General features: G+C 40.5%; 1 protein-coding gene across 2 annotated transcripts in view; it reads right to left on the reverse strand.

Annotated features, from left to right (window-relative positions):
• The window catches only part of CDH2 (cadherin 2), a 321968-nt gene that overhangs the window by 36665 nt on the left and 262595 nt on the right, over positions 1-22708 (reverse strand). For both annotated transcript variants that reach the window (XM_086965671.1, XM_086965672.1), the window contains 4 exons: positions 19359-19531; positions 12389-12526; positions 11539-11724; positions 3388-3641 (listed from right to left, as the gene is read on the reverse strand). In XM_086965671.1, the coding sequence (XP_086821797.1) occupies positions 3388-3641; positions 11539-11724; positions 12389-12526; positions 19359-19531 (751 nt within the window). The remainder of the gene's footprint in view (positions 1-3387; positions 3642-11538; positions 11725-12388; positions 12527-19358; positions 19532-22708) is intronic.

The following is a 22708-nucleotide window of genomic DNA, read 5'->3' on the forward strand; positions in this document are numbered from 1 at the left end:
CAGACACTGTTCTGCCCTTTCATGTGATAGCTTAAAGCATTTTTGGTGGTGTAATCTTGTTCTGTTTCCAATTAACTGAATAAACTAACTCACCTGGAATGAATGATTTGTAGGTAAAAAAAAAAAACAGGAATGGAGAGTGCCCCAATGATGTGTGAAATTAGTAATCACTCTGATCCATTCACTGCAAAAAATTTAAGTGATGTTATAGTTAGGTGTCATAATAAGATCTTAGCTTACGGAAAGAAAGACACTACAAATTCTCTGAAAAAAATAAAATGTCGAAGTGGAATTATAGTTAGATGTTGAAATAAGATAAAACTAATATTTAAAAAAAACTGAAATTTGCCAGTTTTCGTTTACTGAGATAACTACAACTTGCACCCATGCCATGTGTGACCTTGCATACTACATCACTCATGACATGTTAAATTACATTATTGATGACATCACTCATGATATCTCAAATTACATCACTGATGATTATTAAAGCTTGGCGTGCACGTAGTACTCAATGGAAAATGTGGTAAAGGCTGAGCAGACCTGATGTGGGTTGTAAAGATGTGATTTAAGGTAGACTATTACTTAATGCCAAAGTACACTACAAAAAATTATGTTAATGAAAAGTTATTCATATGCGGACATTGCTGGCGCTCAAGGACAGAATTTCAAGGGCATGCATCGAGCCATATGTTCCATTGTGAACTCTTATATGAATGTTTAACGAAGATTCCGCAACCAAATAAAAGAGTAGTAATCATTGATTGGACTGACCATACAGCAGTACCTAATGACCATATTTTAATTATTGTGTGCCGGAGGAGGTGAAGTTAGGCCAACCCCAGCCTCTACAGTTCCTCTACAGTTCCAAGAAACAGGGGTTCTGTTCTAATGAAGGATTGCCTGTCCACTACCTAAATTGTTTGAAAGGGAGGCAGAAAAATTAGATTTGGAGTTATACTCTCAAAGGTTTTATGAAAAAATAAGAGGCCTATACATCGAACATGCCAACATGAACAGCCTGCTTTAGTGAGAGTCATTATAAAACTAATAGGTTGTACATAAAAAAGTGTCCTGAAGAAGGTGGTTTTATTCATCCTCTATACCACCGAAACGCGTCAACGCTTACCTGTGTGGGGTTACATTCGAGGAACACAGTATTGTCAAAAAAAAGTACCAAATGTTGCCTGTACTATTAGTGATTTTCTCAAAATAACCACTGTAAATGACAAAAATGTATGTTTGTTATCTCTCGTTAAGGTTTTTTTAATACACTATCTTTGCATATTTGGATCTTTTTAACCTTTATTATCGATGAAATTGATGGTGTTTTTTATGTACTTTTAATTAAAATATGTGATATGTACACACATCCTCTTGTTTCTCTTCCCTTAGATTGATGAAGTGGTATGGTATGATTGTTGTATAAAAGTATATCTATAGTTTGGTGAATTATTTGTCAAGAGCAATTGTTTTGAATAATGATAGGTTATCCACCAGAGGATATGTGGGCACGTGCACAAGCAAAAGAGTTGTAATACAGTGCCATAGACAAATTCTATGAAACAAAGAATGTTAATAAGGTTTGAGAAAGAATTGCAGCTTGTTAAATGAAGTAGAATATATCAGTGTCCCTGTTAGGGGTAGTTTATATCACACTGCTGTTGTAAGTAAGGCCCTAGGATAATGAGCTATTGTGCACATCTCAAGAATGTGTGTAGTGGATTTTACCAAGCAACGGAGGGTTGTCTAATGGGCAATGGAGAAGCTGTCTTTTCAATGATAAATGCATACCTATCAATCGCTCAACTTCAAATTGTGGGTCATGTGAAGTTTTTAAAAGGTGTTCCTGTTAAGGTGAACAAAGCATAAACTCTTTTTCCAGATGGTGCTTAAGGTTTAATAGGGGGTGTAACTCCATTATAGTCTATAGAGACATTTCCTTAGTAAACTAGGTGATAACCAGTAAAATAGGGATAATATCTTAACAAATATGGACGACTTCACACATATGATATGTGTACAGCATGTGGTCAAAGTTATGTGCATGACCGGTGATAGAAAACTGACCATGGCTGTGCCATGTTGAACTACTTCATGGTACACAAACTCTATTGGACGCTGTCATAATGACTGAATGCTGTCATCAGTGATGTCTGGCTAGGCCCTGCACCCAACCCCACCGCGGGCGCCAAACCCCCAACACTGGCTGTGCGCTGTGGGGGTTTGGGCACGCCCATTCCATCCACGGACAGCCAGCCACCAACTGTGTACAGAGTTCCACTGTGTGTAGCAGAAGTTTGTGGTTCAACACCGAGCATGGGCTACAGTCAGTTTCTTCGACTAAACTTTCACAGGCTGCCTTTTTACCTGTTTATTCGTAGATCCTCCGTAAACAAACACAGTAGGACGAGGGAGCTTTTGCTACCGTTCTGCCCTGCACGTTCTCAAATATAACACCAGATGCACAAATGCCCTGTGTTCTGATTTACTAGCCAGCACAGAAGCATTGCTGTTATCTAGTGGTGCACTGAGCACTTTGTTGGGAAAATTCTAAATGAAAAGTGCATAAAGGGGAAGGGTGGGTACTCCCATACCCCGAGGCCTCTGTGTGGGGCCCAAAGGGACCCACAGTGCAATAAAATAGAAAATAAACAAAAAGACTCATGGAGTCAATTGTGGATCTTCAAATCCAGCAAAGAAAATTCAGGGAAAGCCAAAGTCATACACAGCAGGGATTGGGTACAGGGTGGCCATGCACAATGGGGTTGGCTGCCTATGGCATGGATGCAGAGCCTGGTCTGGCAAGGTTTTGTCAATTGTTCTGACAATGCCTGGCCAGAGGCAGGAAGCAGAAATCTGTGAGTAGTGGGAATAGGCCCCCAGTAAAGGGTTGGGTGCAGGCCCTGGACAGAGCCATGTCACACACTCCCATTGTGCTCGGAAGAAGGCCATGTGCAGCAGAAGTTGGCCTGATGTGGTATATGATTAAAAAAAAATAACTATAGAGTTAAAGTGACCTTGTGGTCTGCTTTATTATAACACCGTAACATATATTTCAAACCTCAGAGGTTCACCTAAAAAATACATTCAAAGTGCATTTATTGTTAGAATTTAAAACCGAAAACCATAGATATTGGCAAGTTATGGTTAAGACCATGATTTGGAACTGACACAACAGCCATGCAAACCATAATACACACAAACGCACACACAAAGCGCTGAAAGAAAAGTTGCAAGTAGCAATTGGGGTACACAACACTTTCTTCTATTCAAGTCTCATTTTTCATGATAGCAGTTTAGAGTCATAAGTTATAATTACTTGGATTGATGGTTCCTTCAGAATACTGATGTGACAGTCATAACAAAAGCAATTACTATATGTACCTTATAGTCTGCAACATGGAGCGATCTGGATCCTGTGCAGTGAAGCTTGGCAACTTGGTGTTTGGCGGTAGCCCTTCTTCTTGTCGTATTAGTTTGGGGTTTGGCATAAAAAAGGGACTCTCGTTTACATCAATGACTTTAATGGAGACAGAAGCAGTCGACTGTGGTGGATGATGAATTCCCTTAGCCAAAGACACTTGATTCTCTGCAGATACAGTAAGTACAAACATCCGACTGGATTCATAGTCAATAGGCTAGGAGAGGGAAATATAATTTAGAGTGAGTGGTAAGCAAACCCCAATGTACTAGTAAATACAACAGCTAAGATAGCCACAAGACACGTACTGATGTAGAGTCCCAACACATATGCAAAACTAAGAACAGTGATTTTCTATTAAGTTCCAAAGTCAAGGAATGCTGCATGTGAAATGACAATCTTACAACAAAGCTCGATTGCATAAGTGTCTGTGAAAAAAAGGTAAAAAGATGGCAAAAATGCAGAAACACTCATTACGGTTGAATCTTTCCTCTCTTTGCTAGTAGAAGTGGCCATCTAACATCCCTTGTGAAATGTCTACTTTCATGTACAGTAACCAGATGCCACATGGCATAGGGTATCTCAAGCTACCTGAGTAAAACAGATGCATTTCCTACAAATTATAAATTGGTCATCTTATAAGACCTCTATGTTGCTATGAAAGCTCAAATTCCTGAAATGAATAATCAAACATGCAGGCTTGATATGACACATAACCAAAGACACTGCTCACACGCATACACAGACCCACAAACACCGCATACACACACACTTACACACATGCTAAATATTCCTCTAAATTTCCGGACGTCACATATACTGAACATAAAGTATAGGGATGGAAGCATACAAACCTAAATCAACCGATTTAAGGTAAATACAAGCTTCATCACAGAAATATCCTTAGATCCCCATTCTTTGGGAAAGTCAAGCACAGTGGTTCTTTGTGTGCATGCCCTTCCTTATTCCGTTTGCGAGTGGCACACTGTTGAACGTCATACACTTTAACAATAATTGCAACTCGGTGTAGAGCCACTGAAATGTGACTTGTCATAACCATAAGAATAAGAGTGAGACACTGCAGTTTGTACAACATCATTTAATGAATGAATGCCTTTACATGCAGACACACTCTGCATCCCATAGGAGCCTTCACAACAGCACATGATCATGAGCCAGAGATTCCACCTTCAGGCTATTTTTTAAGTACTTTTTTGAGTTCAACTCCCATCCAACTTTTCTTGACAATTGTTCACTTTGTACCGCACCAGTCAAGGCGACAGTTTACAGTGAAGGACCTCCGGCAAACCCGTACAATAGTAACTGAAAAAATAGGAGGGAGAGGTAAGCCACAATATTTATGCTGCTGCCCAAGGGTACAATGGACCATTGCCTAGTCTTAGAAATGTTTGTAAAGCTTTTGATTTCTATTTAAACACATTCTGTATTCCTTAAAGGAAAACGGGCTGCATTTTAAGAAAAAAGGATTGCTTTATTTGACAGCAATCACAGATATAGACATAGTGGTCTGCTGTCCCTAGGAGGCCAACTAACGCTATGATGGCAGCGAATTGTAGTGCATTGCCATTTGAGAACTACTTCTTAATATTTATGAGATAGGTTAAATTAAGACCCTCTACGATTCAATGGTTAGCAAAATGCCATACTGGTGGGGAGAGGAGTTGGGCTAACGGCTAGGGCGGTCAACCTCGAATCTGGGGAACTGGCTTTAAGTGTCAGCAATGATGCTGAACATCCTGTGATTCTAGGCAAATCACTCAATCTCCCTGAGCCTAACAAAAATGAATGCGGACTCATGTAACGCAACCAGTGCAATGTAAAGGGCTCTGATGCCCGATTGGGGCCAAGTTTGCGTTATATAAAACTCTATTTAAAAAAAAAAAAAACTTTAATTTACTACCAGTATTTTGTGACCCGTTTTTAGTACATCTGGCCCTGAGTCTCCTACAGTCAATGTCAAAGTAAAATACTTTATTCAAAGACTTTAAAGGGATTTTATCAAACTCTCTGGGGTGAGTCAAATCTTAGGGTCTTCTGGTTCAGCATCAAAGTGTCAGGACGATTTTCACAGTTTATTCATCTTTTGCCTGCATTTTACCATGGAATTGGTGAAAATATTAGAGAGATCTCCATCTCAACAACATATGAGAATAAGGCTCTGCATTGAACAATGTGGTTTATTTTGTAAAAAAAAAAAAAAAAGTAAGCATGTTGTCTCATACTGCAATAAAAAAGGCCAGAGACAAATCTCACAAATATAGAAATAAAGAAACACATTTTAAGACATGAACTACGAACTACAGGAATCATGAAGAAATATTCAGAAAAACTATATAATGAAAAACATTTAAATGACAAAAAGCATATGAATTGATTTAGACAAGGGTGATATCAGTAAAACTAACAACAACAAAAAGCAACAGAAAAAATACTCAGCAGAATTACTATTACTGGCATGAAAAGGGTCACCAAAAATCTACAGTTCGGCAACCGGCAGCTATTCATTGGCTGTTACTCCTCTGGCTCCACCATACTTGAAAATAGTCGTAGGTTTACAGTTACCGTTACCAATGGTTGTATGAATGATAATGACATCTGCGATTTGTGAACATTGGGTGAATATCAAATAGAGTAATGCTAATAATCTGTGGTAAATGATTGCATATCCTGATCGCCTTAACATCAGACTATTGTATTTGGTATAATATGCTTGTATGGAAAAGTGTTATTGTCATATAAATGCCAATAAAAATGTACTTAAAAAAAAAAAAGATAAAAAACTTAAGTCCTACCATGACTCTGTTTTTACCTGGCCGAATGTACATTCTTAAACACTTGTTTTATAAAATATGTATTAGTCATAGGAGAATCATCAATTGCCTAAGCTGATTTAAGGTATGGAATTATGCCATTATGTGATTATAAGTGATGTGACCAAGTGTATATTTTTAATAGGATGTCATATATACTGTTTTTCATATATTCAGCAAAGTAGTATAGTATGTTATTGTATGCTATTTATATATAACTTGAATTACTTAAATTGTGAGATTTTATAATGATTTCATGATTTTATACAAAATGTATTATAATATATATTATATATATATATATATATATATATATATATATATATATATATATATATATATATATATATATATATATATATTATTATTGATTATTCAATAGCCAAATAAAGATCTTTTGACTGATTGAATTGTCTGCCAATTGCCTCGTGCGTTGGCAGATTCAGAACTCCAAAGGAGAAAATACTGCAGGCCCTAGGAGCCCTAGACCTTCAAATATGGCTATTTGATCACAACCCATATCCAAAATCTATCAAATAACCTCTCAAAAACAAGCACTGACAAAGCAGTAGGTCTTGCTTTATTGGTTTTGCAAATGTATCTTGCCAATGACGTGCAGCACTGTCAATGTAATATCAGTAAAGAAAGGCTCTGTTTTTACCTGGCCGAATGTACATTCTTAAACACTTGTTTTATAAAATATGTATTAGTCATAGGAGAATCATCAATTGCCTAAGCTGATTTAAGGTATGGAATTATGCCATTATGTGATTATAAGTGATGTGACCCAGTGTATATTTTTAATAGGATGTCATATATACTGTTTTTCATATATTCAGCAAAGTAGTATAGTATGTTATTGTATGCTATTTATATATAACTTGAATTACTTAAATTGTGAGATTTTATAATGATTTCATGATTTTATACAAAATGTATTATTATATATATATATATATATACATATATATATATATATATATATATATATATATATATTATGGATTATTCAATAGCCAAATAAAGATCTTTTGACTGATTGAATTGTCTGCCAATTGCCTCGTGCGTTGGCAGATTCAGAACTCCAAAGGAGAAAATACTGCAGGCCCTAGGAGCCCTAGACCTTCAAATATGGCTATTTGATCACAACCCATATCCAAAATCTATCAAATAACCTCTCAAAAACAAGCACGAACAAAGCAGTAGGTCTTGCTTTATTGGTTTTGCAAATGTATCTTGCCAATGACGTGCAGCACTGTCAATGTAATATCAGTAAAGAAAGGCTTGCTGATTGGCACATTATTGCCTAGGCTCATACATACGTGGTGTCGTGCCTAGGGAATGGCACGTCATTTTTTTCCTTTACTGAGTCAAGATCTCTAAAGTGGTTTTAGAACTGCAGAGTGGCCCAGCAGCAAGTAGCAGCTGCCAGGTCCATCAAAACAAAAAAAAATGGACTGTAAAGTGCGGGGGGAGTAATGAAGTAAAGGGTTGGGGGAAGAATTGGGAGGAAGTAACATGAGGGGGTGGGGGCAAAGGAGGAGACCGAGGCTGGGCCAAGGAGACCTTTATAAAAATAATAAATGCCAATGAGGCATGTTTTCGTTTTTTTCCATTTCACCACATGTTTATGATATTGATTAATCGGGCATTATTTTTTATAAAACTATTCTTTAAATCATGGGTGTCCAACGTAGGTCCAATAGATGAAGAACGACTCCCTGATTCCCAGAATGACCCCGGACTAGACAAATTAGTACTATTTATATCTGGTATACGTAAATTGAGTGCATTCAGCCATTGTTGGACCTACAATAGAACCTCCTGCACTATAAACAGCATTCTGGACATACAGGGACAAGTGGTCACCCCCTTAAGTATTCATTTAGTATACGAATAATTATTTACAATTTCTAACAGAAAGAGAGCGAGGTGTTTATAGCGTGGGGAGGGTCTCTTGTTATTAACTAGGACTATTTTATTATTAAAGATGTGCTGGGTAGAGCAGGGGGTTTACTTTCTTTTTTGCAGTCAGTGGTTGATGTGAATTGATGGGACACAATGTTATATTCTTTTCAAAGGATTTCTTTTTTTTATTTTATCAGTTACATAGTATCCCTCATTTTGGGGCATTTTGAGATAAGCACAGATGGCACCTAGCCATTATCCAGGTCTGTAAGTCGCTTTTGCAGATGCCTAAGAAACTTACCAGTATGGAGAAGTGTGGCTCAGGGGTTAGAGGCGGCAGACCCGGAAGCTGAGATCGGCCCTGGACCAGGGTTCAATTCCCCGCCTCGACGGGGCTTGGGCTCAATAATTCCACGGACTCGATAATTCTCGCTCCGGTGCCTAATCGACTCACGGGTTCACACTCTGCAACTCTGGGCAATAGCTTGCTTAATCTCCACAACGGCCCCTCGCGGCGGGATGCCTGGCTTTCACCTTGTGGATACCCTGCCGGGGTTATCTCACAGGGGAATACCAGGACGGGTTCCCTAAGCAAGCGCTTAGATGCCTGCGATGTGGGCGGTTTGCGCTATATAAATACATGTACATTTACATTTATAGTACTGACTGCTGTTACCTGCATAATCCCGAACACATTACAAAAGCAGGTTATACTCTTTTTGTGATATATATAAATACAATCAGCAGCGGCTGCGCTTGGCCCTCAATAGAGCAGGGATGGGGCAGAAAGCCTCATGGCTCCCCGGTTATGATGTCCCTGCCTCTACCACTGTTGCATTCCTTCACCATTAAATCTCAGGGAAGGGCAAATAGGGCGGCAGTTTTCACCTTAAAGAGACATGCCTTATTCCAAGAGAATTATTTCCTATCCAGCAAATGTCTTGCACCATAAACCGCCACATAATGGAACGCAAAGAATAAAGAAAAGTGGAACAAGCTATGAGACCCTTTCATAAGCAATGCTGATTCCACATAACTACACTTTTTACAATCAATTTCTCTGCTCTTAAAAGACTGTTGCACATTTTAATTAGGGTTTTGCCTTTAAAAGACTTTACCCAATCTTTTGGTTTTAACTGCGCCTGTTGCCAATGTAGAAAGGCATCAGTAAAAAAACAGAAAAACATGCTTGTTGCTGAAGCCTAACAGCACTGGCAAAAACAAAAAAAATCCATCCCCTCCAATATGGTGTTGTATTGTGCGAATGCATGTGCTCATATGTCAAGAAGTGGAGACCATTTTGACTTTTTTTTTATTTACTCTTTTGAGATGGCAGATGCCCATCTTGAAGCAGTAAAATCAAAAAATAAATAAAAGATAAATAAAAGAACCAAAGGAGAGAGGCAGCAGAAATGGGCAACTTCTGGTCCCTCCTGAAAAGTAAAAATAAAACGCTGTTATACAAAAAAAAAGAGGAGCAACGAAAGAGCATTGGGATCAAGGGGGAATAAGCCAATGTCGCTGACGAGCAGTGACGACAGGGATGGCTGGCTAGAAACAAGAAGCCCAGGACTGGGTATATTTAAAAAAAAAAAAAAAGTGGGATGTGTGGGTGTGGGAGCAGTGAAAACGCTGGAGAGTGGGAAAGCAACATAAGGCAATGCAAAGGAGAAGCAACACTCAGGAGAGAGGAGGAGAGGACAAGAAAACACATGACCTTCCGCAGCGTGGTGAAAGCAAAAAAGAAGTATTTCCCTGAATTAATTTAAAAGGTTAAAGTAGTGGAAGGACACAATTCATTCAATCAAAGGGATGGTAAATAAACAATGATTCAGGGGAGGGATAAACACTCAAAGAGGAAGGAAAGCTATCCAATAAGAAGCAAGTAAATGGGTTTGAAAGAAAGCAACCAATGACAAGCTCTGGGGAGACCCTAAGCCCTCTATCAGTATTGGAATTGTAGACAAAAGATCTTTAAGCAACAGACAGCTAAAGGTGACAGCTAACGTTTTCTGTACACGAGACCCAAAAACTCACTTGGTGACAATCTGGGAACAAGGTAAACATTCAAAATATTTATTCACTCCGAGCAGAAGCCTTATCGCGAAATAACCTGAGTTTCCAAATTATTTTCTGTTGCATAGTATCAGAAAATTAGGCTAGTTGGATTCATTTAGAAACCAACACACTGAACATAAGTCAGCTGAATACACGGAGTTACTGTCTACTGAATTAGGAGAGGAGACATGGCATGTCCATACTGCAATGCTTTACCAACAATTGCCCTGGAGAGAAAAAATGCTTGACGCTTTTACTAATATATTACCGTAGCTACATCTAGTGGTCATGCTTTTTTATTCATAATATTGCCGCACAGATGTCTGCCAGCCTCACCCACTATTCATCAGCCAGCATCTTTTAAAAGTAACTGATGGCATGTGGTAACTAGAAATACGTAACCTTCAACATGTCATAATATATCCACGCGAAGCAAGCTTGGACCACACACATACACACACGCCATACTTGCACATATATCACACATGCACATCACACACACACACAAATACAAGCACACAATTTGTATTAGAGCCATATCTGGGCACTGTTTTGCTTTCTTTCTTCCAATCAAGGATGAGTGAGTATCTCGTCTAAGGGATAAACTTAAATAAAGCTAGTATGAAGACTTCATCGAATAAAGGCCCAATTGGTAAATCTCCGCACACCTTAAGGAGCTCATTCAATCGACCTATGCTGTCTTTCCTTTAGGGAGAATAGGTAAAGACCCGATTGAAATTTTATTACATGAATGACATATACATGTAATTTATGAAATAAAGTGTTTTGCTCTGATTATGTGGTGTAGAACATTCCCTGTGTCGTCTGGAATGTTGGGAGGGAATGTTGGGGGTGGCTGTGGCAGTTGGTGGAAGACCTGGATTATAAAGTGTCCATTTTGGTGCTATTCTAATACATAAACCTTAAAATAACAGAAAAAAGTTGGAATATTTGCAGTTTGTTTAACAAGGACACAGCAGGAATTGTTGGAAAATGGAATACAACGTGGCCCTTGCTTGTTAAGATGAAATTCCTGGAGCAATGTAATGGATAGGATATGATCTGAGAATGGTGGTGACTGGACAGCTAATCCAGCATAATTCTGCTGGCCAGCACCAAAGACCCATAGGAAAGCCGACACGAACAGGGGCTTCACTTTTAAAAAGGTAATTGCTGCCTACAAGAATTCTATAAACCGCACATGCAATAGTGTAGGTAAAAATAAAAACTACAACAAACAAGAGTTCCAGCTGCTAGACCTTTAAAATAATTCAACTGGTTAAGTGTAATGCTCTTACCATGGCCATGCTTACCCACCTTTGCAACAGTTACCAAGCCGTCATTGGTATTCGGGTCAGTGACAACACGGAAGTGCCCTGTTGGATCACCACCAATTATCCTATACACAGCATTCCAGGCCGGAGTGTGTGGTTGGTCCTTATCACTAATGGTTAAATTTGCAACTGTAACATCCACACGGTTTTCTGGAACCTCTCCATAGAACTGAAGAAAGAGAAAAAAACGAAAATTTCTGAAATGAAGATTTATTATGGGAAAAAAGGGAAAAAAGAAAAAGGTGATTTCTCCCCAGAATGCATGAGCTCCTTAATGCACACATTTTGTTTCCAAAGAGAGGGATCTTCAACCATGAGCCCCTTGTACACTACAGTGATTTGTTCTACGTTTCTTACATTTGACAGCAAATTTCATCACCCTGTATGCCTGTCACTGAGTCTTCCGGATAAGTAACATTACTGAATGAGAAACGTGGGGAAATTCTGAACACACCTCACAAACTTCACATCAGTTTATCTTTGTCCAATTTCAAGCTAACATTTGAAGAGTAGTAGGTGTTTCATGCGGTTGAGCTTTATCGTCCAGCGGTGATCAATATGATTTGCGACCCGCTTGTCTGAGGAAGCTGACATGTGCTTTATTAAGGGGAACAGTCCTGACAGGCCAGCAGACTAGTGAAGCTCTCTGGAATATTAAACTCACACCGACCTGCAGACATACCAGCAACAAGCCCTTTGGCTGTGAAGTCAAACAACACTGGTCAGGCACAACCACTGAAAAGTACCAACCGATAGCACGGCTGCAAAAAGAACATCAAACAGTTTGTGCCAGTGATAGATTCGAACTGCAGCAGTAGTGATTCTTTACTTACGGTCATGGCTGTGAACTCGGGAGGATTGTCATTGATATCTGTTATTGAAATAACAGCAGTCGCTGTGTTTGAGAGGCCGTAAGTTGGGTTCCCCTCCATATCCGTAGCCTGAATTATCAAGGTGTACTGCTTCACTTTCTGAAAGACAAGGGAGCAAGAGCATGCAGTTACACATAACTCCTATTTCAAGTAAAATGGCATATTCCTAACAGTACGGCCTATGACTGATATTGTATACTGTGTACTGATGCGTCAAACCCTTGACTGACAGCAATAAACAGACCTAAAAGCACATTTCTCTATAGCTGAGCATGGGTAGTGTCAAGAGTTCTAACCTCCGCCTTGACAGCTTAACATCCCACCAGCATTCTCACAATATCGACCACTCACATTTCAAAAAACAAAAACAATAGAGGAACATGATAATCCTACAGATGCTGCTTACTTCAATTTGCATTTAATAAGAGGAGTTAAAGAAATGGAGGATGTCAGTGATGATGAGGAGCAGAGATCCAGCCATCAGACGTCCATGTACAGTGTCGTGTCTCTAATGTAATGAAGACACACATGTGTATAACTATTCACGAGCTTTATTATTCATGTCTTATCAGGTCCCTGTCCCTACTCTAACTAGCCCCATCCTGTCCACGCTCCTCCTCCTCCCTTCCACCCCAGCTAGCTCCACCCACACATTCACTAGACCGCTGACCACATAACATACAGGTACATGATTGTTTGCACAGTGTTGTGAATCAGGGTTTCTCAAATAGTTCACTGATGGAACCCAATTTTTCTTTACAATCCCAGGTTCCCCGTGTGGTGGAACGCTAGCCACATTTTCAACATTACTAAATTGGTTAATACTTAAGCCAGATTTAGTCCCATGAGGCGAATTACCAACAGCCACCTGATTCCAATGCATGCCGAAACAAGGGTTGATGAAACACTACTTAAAATCCCAGAACACTCTAATACTAAATAAAGCTCTTGTGAAGAGGTTATAAGCACAAGGGATGCTGAAACTGACTACATAATTATGATAAGGTTGAGTTTCTCTAGAAGGTTGAATATGCTTATGGTTTCTTCATCCGAATGGAGAGGAGAGAAAGGTTATTCTGAGCAAGGCTCCAAATAAAATTTTGAAGCAGTAGTCTTTTACTCTCTCAATTTTAAATTCAGAAGAAAAAGAAATGTTTAGGGAGTAAAAAGTAATTACCAGTCTGGACACAAGATATTTTGAAAACAGGAATTCTTAATGAAATACATCCTTCTGTTATTGCCACAATGTCTCATAATGAAAAAATGTATGTTTGTTTTGAAGCTTAGATCCACATAAGTGCAGTTTCCTGTTGGATCAGAACAAATCAGTGGAGCAGATACAGCGGATGTTAGGCTCCTGAATACTGATCACATAGTCAACAGGGACGGACTGGCCGTAGCGGGCACCAGACGTTTCACGGTGGGCCGAAAGGGCGGGGGCCGGTTTTGCACCAGTGGGGGCCGTTTTTGTTGCTGGGGGCTGGTTTTGCAGCAGTGCTGCAAACTCGGCCCCTTGTAACAAAAGCGCAGCAGCAGTACAGGGCCGTTCGGACGTAATTGCCAGGGCTGGTTTGCTATTCCAGTCTGGCCCTGATAGTCAGGCCCTATATTTTGGTGTTGATGCTATTGTCCTAAATAAAGGACCAAACCATACAGGAACCCTACTTATCTGGGGATCTGGTTCAAGGCTAGCATGAAACAGACCTATGTCTTAATCTTCTTGTCATTGGCACACTCTGCAGTTTGCTTTCTTGAGTATCTAGTCGAATATCAGGAGATTCTAGAAACGTTGGTACAAATTTACAATGAATATCTTTATGCATCAGTTTTTGTAAATCCGGTATTTGTAAAGCGCGAACAGTTACTCTGAGGCCTCCCGGCGCTGGGGGCCATCGGTAAGATTAAGCAAGCTATTGCCGGAGTCACATGGTGCTGGGCTAACCTGCCTCCGGAGCCGGGGATCGAACCGTGGGCCCCAGATTCCAGTGGCAGTTGCCTTGGCCGAGGCACCAACCAGAAAGTCTGAATGTGAAGTAGCTGGTGCCATTTTGCCAAACTAAGTAAGCAACATATAATTTGATTTGAATGCATTGCAGAAAACAACATCTTGGATATTTCAGAAATGTGCAAATAGTTTCTGATACATTCCTATACAAAGAATATTGGGAGTACCAAAATATTGTACTAACAACAATTGTTTCAGAAACAGGGCAAATAGGATAATATTATAAGGGTTTACATTCTTTGTAACCAATTAATCTAAAGTGGTTGTACCAAGTGAACATGCAGATGGATAATTCAGAGACAAGGAGTTACGTAAATTCCACCCAGTCTCTTGCATTTGTAACGGGCTAAAAATATGGAAGCAGTATTATTTATAGGAGCTGTACTTGACCTGTCAAGGCTCACTTGGACAATATTCAAGACTGGGAATAGATAAAAGCCTGGATGGAAGGAGTACATTCATTTTTTGAAGTGTATAGGGTGTGAGCTGGGATTTGTGGGAGGTCAGTGAAGGTGATGTGCACCAAGCAGTTGGAAAACTGTATTGGACGGTTTCCAAAGTAGAATTTAAATAGTGACACTTGTTATTGCAGAATTCATACATAATGTTATTAAACAATATAAACTTTATGATGTAATGTCTTGGATGAGAAAGCTGCCAATGGGAAAGTAAACCAAGGTCTTAAGCAAAGGATATGTCCCAAAACATGGGAGCAGTTTAAAAGTGGAGTGTTTTAAATATGAGTCTACCAAGTTTAGAACTTAAAGCCCTATTCGTCTTCGGAAAGTCATGTAAAAAAAAAGACACAAGGTGCCTTGTAAAAATTGTGGGGTATAAAATAATTCAAATTAAGAGATATTCTCACACCCTCCTGAAAGAATGAACCCATGTAATAATAACAATAATACAATATGTTTGTAATCGCTTGGCTTTATATGTTAACGTGACACACTGCAGCAAGAAGGACATTTTAAATTTGCAGCAAATCATGTTTCAAAAACATTTCCATGTCAAGCTGTTCAGCCTCCCCCCATCCAATTAGCCAGTCCTCGCTTCCTACCTTAGCGTCCAAACTTTAAAGGCTAGGAGGATATATTTATTCCCACACATGCTGCTTAATTTTGAAATCAAAGCAGAGAATTCAGCTGTTCCAACCACCAATCGAGATAAGTGGTCGGAGTTGGCATGATGGCTCAAGAAAACTCAAGAGTTCTCTGGGCTTACTTAATCTGTTTAAGAAACCCTGCGTGCGGCGGAACGCCTCATTTCAGCTACCACAGCTTGCGTACGAAGACGACCGCTCGAGTAAAACATCTTGGCGCCACTAATGGGTGTCTCTATGGGAACTGCGGCACACAGAGCTATTACAGAGTCAGCTGGCTAGCTGGACTTGAGCAATTGTCGGATTTTTTTTTTTTTGCATCAACACATTTAACTCTCTGTAAAGCGTGCCTTGCTTAAAAAGAGCAGTTTGTTTTATTCTCAATGGGGGCACTAATGCTCTCGCTTTATGCTGCCGGAACCATTTTCACTGCCAGTGGCACTTTAATACCTAGAGTGGAACCAGGCCACGGTAAGGGTACATCAATCGATCTGAGGCCCCAAATGTCCACATGTATGTAAACAGTTTAAAACTGTGGCAAAAACCCCATTAATAAATGGGAACCCTAGAACCACAATGTGCAAAAATCCTGAGTGATGGCTCAAATCAAAAATCATAGCTCTATACATCAAGAGCACTGCGAGTAGCTTAGTGGTAGTGGTCATTTTAATAAGTTGCTCAATAATTAGACAGCTACGTTTGTATTACTTTTGATTTCGGAAAGTGATTGTCATTTGATGCATAGCAACGGCATAACTCATTTGCTGGGGTAAACTGCCCTACGAGCGCGTCTGACGTCTGACGTGCTTGGTAGCTGTGGAATCAGTCGTGTTGCATAAACCAATCAGATGCAACTGTTTCAATAAATAATGCGGCAATGGGTATTTCCACCATTAGAAGTACCAAGCACAAAAGTATGAGCGGAAGACGCGGACAATGCGGCGACTAAGAACACATATCCCTGCCAAAGGGTCAGCCCCCGAGGCTGAACTGTAAGTCTTTGCATTATGAAGCAAGGATTTATTTGACTGGCATCCCTCCCAGCCCCCCACCCCCTCACAACACCACCACCGAGCCGTGGATAATCTGGCTGCTGCAGAAGCGGCTCTTGTGGAGGGCAGAAATGAATCCCGAGTTCTGCACAGACGCAAGCCTCAGAGGTAATGCCAAGGATTGGTCTGCCTCTAAACCAGCAGGGTCACTTCAAGGCCAGAGAGTGAAGGCCTTCATGGGAGAGACTAGCGTGCATGCAAACAGAATGGTTGTCTGAGGTGCTGTTCCCAAGCCAGTACGGGCTGGGCGAGGAAAATCGCGCTACACTGAGAAGAACAGCAAGGCACAGAGGATCCATCTGGGGCTGAAACCCTTAGAGCAGGGGTCTCTAAACCGGTCCTGGAGGGCCGGACCCATGCCAGATTTTTAAAATTACTACATGTATCTCAATGGGGATATCCAAAAAATCTGGCATGGATCCGGCCCTCCAGGACCGGTTTGGAGACCCCTGCCTTAGAGGGAGAACAAAAAAACATGCAAACAAAAAAAATGCATGAAATAAGGCGAGCTTTCCACTTTTATATAACTGGTTTTAGGTGTCATTTTAGTCACCGAGGCAGTAAGGGTACATACAGCTGCAAGAGATGACACCACTTATCTCCCATAAGATGTGTGCTGATTTAATGCAAAAACGTCAAACAAGTACAGCACTTGTACACATCAAACCCAATCATAACATACCGGGATCTTTTCTACAGACTTGTAGCAAGCCCGCAAAATAAGCCTTACACTTTTTGCAAAAGTGTTAAGGTTATGAATGCAGAGAGCATCTCTTCTGCAAGGTCTTGGACCACTCCCACTCACCCCTTGCATTCCAAGCATTTCTCACACTTCAGCTATGAATGTCATGGGCTGGCTGGATGTAGACCTATGCTGCTCGCTCACATGGATATGGAGGAAGGCAGTGGGTACCTGTAAGGGTAATAAGATACAAAAAGCGCCCAGCCTACTAGATGAATACTGACTTCTCTTACTCCTATATGTGGACCCTCTTTTTTGCAACCTCTTTTAAAAACATTACCTACCAACAAAATCGGAGAGTTAGGTAACACCTTTCTAGTTTTCATCGAAAAAGCAGAACTCACAGAAAGAATGTGGAAAGTCCATGATTTATTTGGGAGCTCCAAAGAGGGACAGTTTCTGGAATAACATAATTTGAATTTGTTGTGGTGGAGTGGAAGCAAAATTGCAGTGCTCGATAAATGAGAATCTGTAGGAATGTATGTATCTTGAGAGCCAAGGCTACATTTAGCAGTTTCGTTTTTAAGATATGCTACAGGCTGCATCTCAGAAAAGAGAACACATTTAAAACAAGCATTATCAAAGCCAATAGGTCTGATACTGGCTGCAAGCCTTTGGCTGTTTCGGTTTATCATGGTTTTTGTAAAAAAAAAAAAAGGCCCACTTTGCCCTAGTAGTTCCTGGCACTGAAGAAAACTACTTTGTGTGTGGATGTGCTCCACATGAAAGAGCAGAATATTGTCATTCACAAAGAATTTAGCCAATGGCTGTAGTGGGATGACCCTCTGACTCATGCAGTATGTTGTAGTGGTCGAAATAAAATGCCAATGGCACAACAGACCAATGGATGAAAAGGGCTAGGTGAAGGCTCCTATAAGTACGTTATACATATACTATTAGTAACTTTTAAAGGTCCTGGCATACGCCAGATCCTAAAAGGTTATTTCTAACAGTGATGGCAGTTTAGTATGTACTATCAGTGTCCGTATTTCATACTTTTAAAAAATATCCAGTAATTTATTTGACACCTATTTAGATTCATGAAGAACCCAAGTCGGTAAAGTTACTAGGCTGGGGTTCATAGCAAATTCCCGGACAAAAATGGGCAGAGATAAGCAAATTCCAGCAACCCAGTACTCATATCTTTTAAATCATGCACACCTCTAAAAATGTACTGCTTTTGTGTGTTTGGTTTAAGTCACAAAACAGAATCCGAGTGTCACCGTTTCAATAGTGCATTGCATTTAGTTACATTGTTTGAAGTGTAAAAGTGAGGTGTCTTTCGAAGCATTACTCGTGGTGGAGCAGCGTGGACAAGTTCTCGGCAACCACAGTCAGACTATGGCAAAGTACATATTTGAAACCTATGTCAAACCTAGTGCTTCAAATGACATATACTTGGTATATCAAGTTCTGCTATCTTTGTATGTGATCGTCTGTCTTCAAGAACACTGCAATGTTTGTTTCTAAACCCTAAATGAAAATCACATGTAATGGGGCTCAATTGCTCAAAACAAGTACTGAAACGAAATGTCAGGAGGCTACTTTTAAAGCACTTCATCGTTTATAAATATTCTCCGCCTTCTCTAAAAGGCATGCTTTCTGACATCATCGAGGGTCGGATCGACTTGTTCCTTACGTTCCCAGGAGGGAGGCGAAGTTGTTCCTGCTAGGGCAGGTTACACCTGTATTGTGAGTAGCTAGAATAGCTAGGAACTGAGCAATGGGGTATCATTTACAGGGAGTGTTCGTTTTCCAGGAAGTGTGACTCTGAAACGCCACCAAAGACCACACTTCTCACACGATGACACAAAGGCTTGCATTCAGTCAACGCCCCCGTCCAACACCACGCACACAAACAACTCTCATAAATCTCTTTATCTATTCATTCATTGTTTATTCACCCAGTTATTTTCCCATTTCCACAAATTGGAGAAACGACCTTTTTTTCCAAGATAGCGTCGTGCATAAAGACACATTCTGTCACCGCTGCCTGTTTAAATACTGTGTGCCAGCGAAAATAGTCCTACCTCTCTGTCAAGCCCCGCCGCCAGCGTAATGATGTCCCCGGTTTCATTGTTGATGGTAAACATGTTGGACGACGGGGTGCTGGGGTTCTGTGACATGATTTTGTACCTCAGCATGCCATTTGGCTGTTTGGGGTCGTCGGCATCAATGGAAGTCACCGTCATCACGTAGGTTCCTAAAATCAGAACAAATATCCGTGAGCTTTAAATCAACAGTTAACTCGCATTACCAGGGGCCGCTTAAGACACCCACTTCCTTTAACAAAACACTTTTCACCTCCACGAGCCCCGGGGCCCACAACACAGCCAGGGCGGCGTAATCGATATCCCTGCAACATCGGCCACTTTAGGGTGCTTTATTTTGTTTCTGCCTTAGCAAACAATGGTGTGTCAAGATGAAGACCCCCTCAGCAGCAACAGTAATGACGTGTGTTGGGTTTTGGGCACACTGGACGACGTTTGAGCGAGGTTGAAAAACAGGCCACATGCAAAACGTGCATTAACATTATTAGCACTCTTTAAAAAAAGAAGAAAGTTATAGCAGGAGACGGTCCGAGTCAAACCCTAGCTCGAGGAAGGCGACATGGGCAGCACATGCGGTAACACAAGAGTGTACAACCACTGCAACGTTGTGCGTGTATACACGTATGCACTGGATTCATGATGCGCACTTCCGGCTATGAAAGAGCACAGTGAGGCGCTATGTGGGGCTACATTACTGTACACACAGAAGTTGAGAAAATGGCAGCTTATTTCCACTTTTGGTGATGCAAATGTGTTATTTGCAGATCAGTTGGAACGACAAGTAAGTAAAATGCAATGCAAGCACTGCCACAAGGAAGTACGCTGTGGAAAACTTACAAAGCCTGAGGGTTGCACTTTCTATCTTCATTTAAACACATATAAAGTGCAGCAGAGTGTACAAGGTCGTGCGTGAAAGGGAAATTAATGGCATGTAACGGCGAAATAATAATCGTACCTGCTATAATTCGTGTTGGCCGCGGGCCTGGATATTGTAGGGTGGGGCTGGGGTGTTAACTATGCTCGTCCATTCAGTCAGCCGGACTGTGCATATCAGAGCAGTGGGCGTGCAGTTGCTACTCTATAAACGTTGGCTCCATGAGGCTCCGAGGCCGCCAAAGGAATAGTTGCTTGCACTTTGCAAAACCCCCAAATAAAATGCTAACACGAAGCATATGGGTGAAGGAAAGAGTCCTGCTGATGTCAGAGTGCCCCCATCTATGCGCCCAAATCACACATGGGAGAAGCTTTGACATGCATGGACCTTGGAACAGCCCTGCACCTTAATCGATTGAATTACATTCCTATCCCTTACAGGGGAACAAATACAATGTTATATTCTATTGATTATGGCGTACAAGAGTAGTGGCATAGGTGTGACCTTCAACTCAGCGGGGACACTTCTGTCTCCTACTGCTGGCTCAACACTGTCCAATGAAAATAAAGTGTATCAGGTGCAAATCGCAGGACCTCCCACACCCCTGCCACCGGTACGATTTTCCCTTTCTGTGATTACTGTCTTTGCATGTGGTTGTTACAGTTTAGAATTGCAGTTTTGACCTGCCTGTGATTGCATATGTTATCACCTATTTTGTGTTTTAAACTTGTGGTTTTCCCTGCCCATGATCGCTTGCATTTAACGTGTTGAATTGTGGGATTTGCAGTCCCACCTCTGTAGTTTGACCCTCTCATTCCTTGATGACAAATCTGTTTTCCCTGCAAATTTCGCCTTTGCTCTGTGCTAAGACCTGTGTGTTAAAACAGTGCAACCTCAGCCACCATTTTTGTGTTCACAAACCCTAATTCTCATCCTGTGCCTCTATCAATATATTTAATCTTAATATACTTACTTCCTTTATGTATCTATATACTTTTAATGTACTTATGGATCTATATATTTATCACTTTCTTCTAATTTAGCATTTCCAATGCACTAGCCTATTTCTCAGCCTATACTTTGCTCAATATATCTTCTAGCCCAACCCTCTGACTCATCTCAAACTTCTTTCTACTACTCCTTCCAACTCACTGCCCTATCTCTCATCCTATACATCTATCAATATATCCTCTACATCCACTATCTCAGTTATCCCAAACACCATACCACTACTAAGATCGCCAAAATAACCCTTTCTAGACTCTCTCCTGCTCTACCCCTCCTTGCATCATCTGACACCCTTTTACTACACTGATCCCCTAAAACAAACCTTTCTAAACTCTGCCCTCTGACTCCTCCCCTCTAAAATTCCTTTTTACTCATCCAAAAGCCTCTTCCTACTGCTAAGGCCTAAAAAAATAAAAATAAAAATCCTTCACTCTTTTATCCCTCCACTATCCTTTTCAATCAAAATTAATAAACTAACATGTTCACTTCTCAAATTCCATATTCAACTATACTAATATACTGCCCAAATAACTGAGTAACATATCTACTACTCAAATTACTTCATATTTATACTATACTAATTTTCAACACTAATCCTTTATGGGTGGCGTGTTACTCGCCAGAAAAGCGCTTCAACACCCATCAGGGGTAACAAGTGCTATATGAATGCAAATCTTTCTTCCCCTTTTATCCCTCCGCTATCCTTCTCACTCCAAGTAACAGACTAATATCCACCACTGAAATTACCTCATATTTCACCATATTAATTCACCACTAACCCTTTATAGGCGTCCTGAATGCGTCAACAAGTGATAAATAAATACAAACCTTTGTCCTCCTCTATCCTTCTGTTATCATTCCAAATCCAAATAACGGGCTAACCTATCCACCACTTAAAAAGTACTTGCATGTTTCACTATACTAATTCAACACTATTCCTCTATGGGTCCCGGAGTAGCGTGCTACCCGCCGAAAACGCGCTTCGACGCCTCGTCAGGGGTAGTAAGCGCTATACAAATGCAATTACAATACAATACATGCGGCTCGCGTGCAGATTCATTTTGTCATTATGCGCATGCGTAAAAAGTGCCGCATTTCCGATCTGCGTTAGAACCCATTGAAAACTACAACTGTGGCCTTCAGTGTAAGTCACTCCTTTTCCCTATTCCCTTTTGGAATCATGCCCTTTGTTTTCTGAGAGCTGATGCAGCCATGGCGCACCAGAACTATCTTTTTTGTTTTCTTTTTTTTGTATCTGTATAAACTCAGTTGCTATTTCACACAGCTGCATGCTAATATGGCAGCGGGAACTAAACCAGTGAACGGCGGGAGGGATAACAGAATCATGGCGCATTTCCTCTACCTGCTCGTAAATCATCTTGGGACAATGTAATGTATTCCAAACTTGACTTTATAAAACTGGCAAGTAATCTCTTTTACAAACAAG

Source organism: Lissotriton vulgaris, chromosome 4_1 (assembly GCF_964263255.1).
Source record: "Lissotriton vulgaris chromosome 4_1, aLisVul1.2, whole genome shotgun sequence".
NCBI lineage: Eukaryota > Metazoa > Chordata > Amphibia > Caudata > Salamandridae > Lissotriton > Lissotriton vulgaris.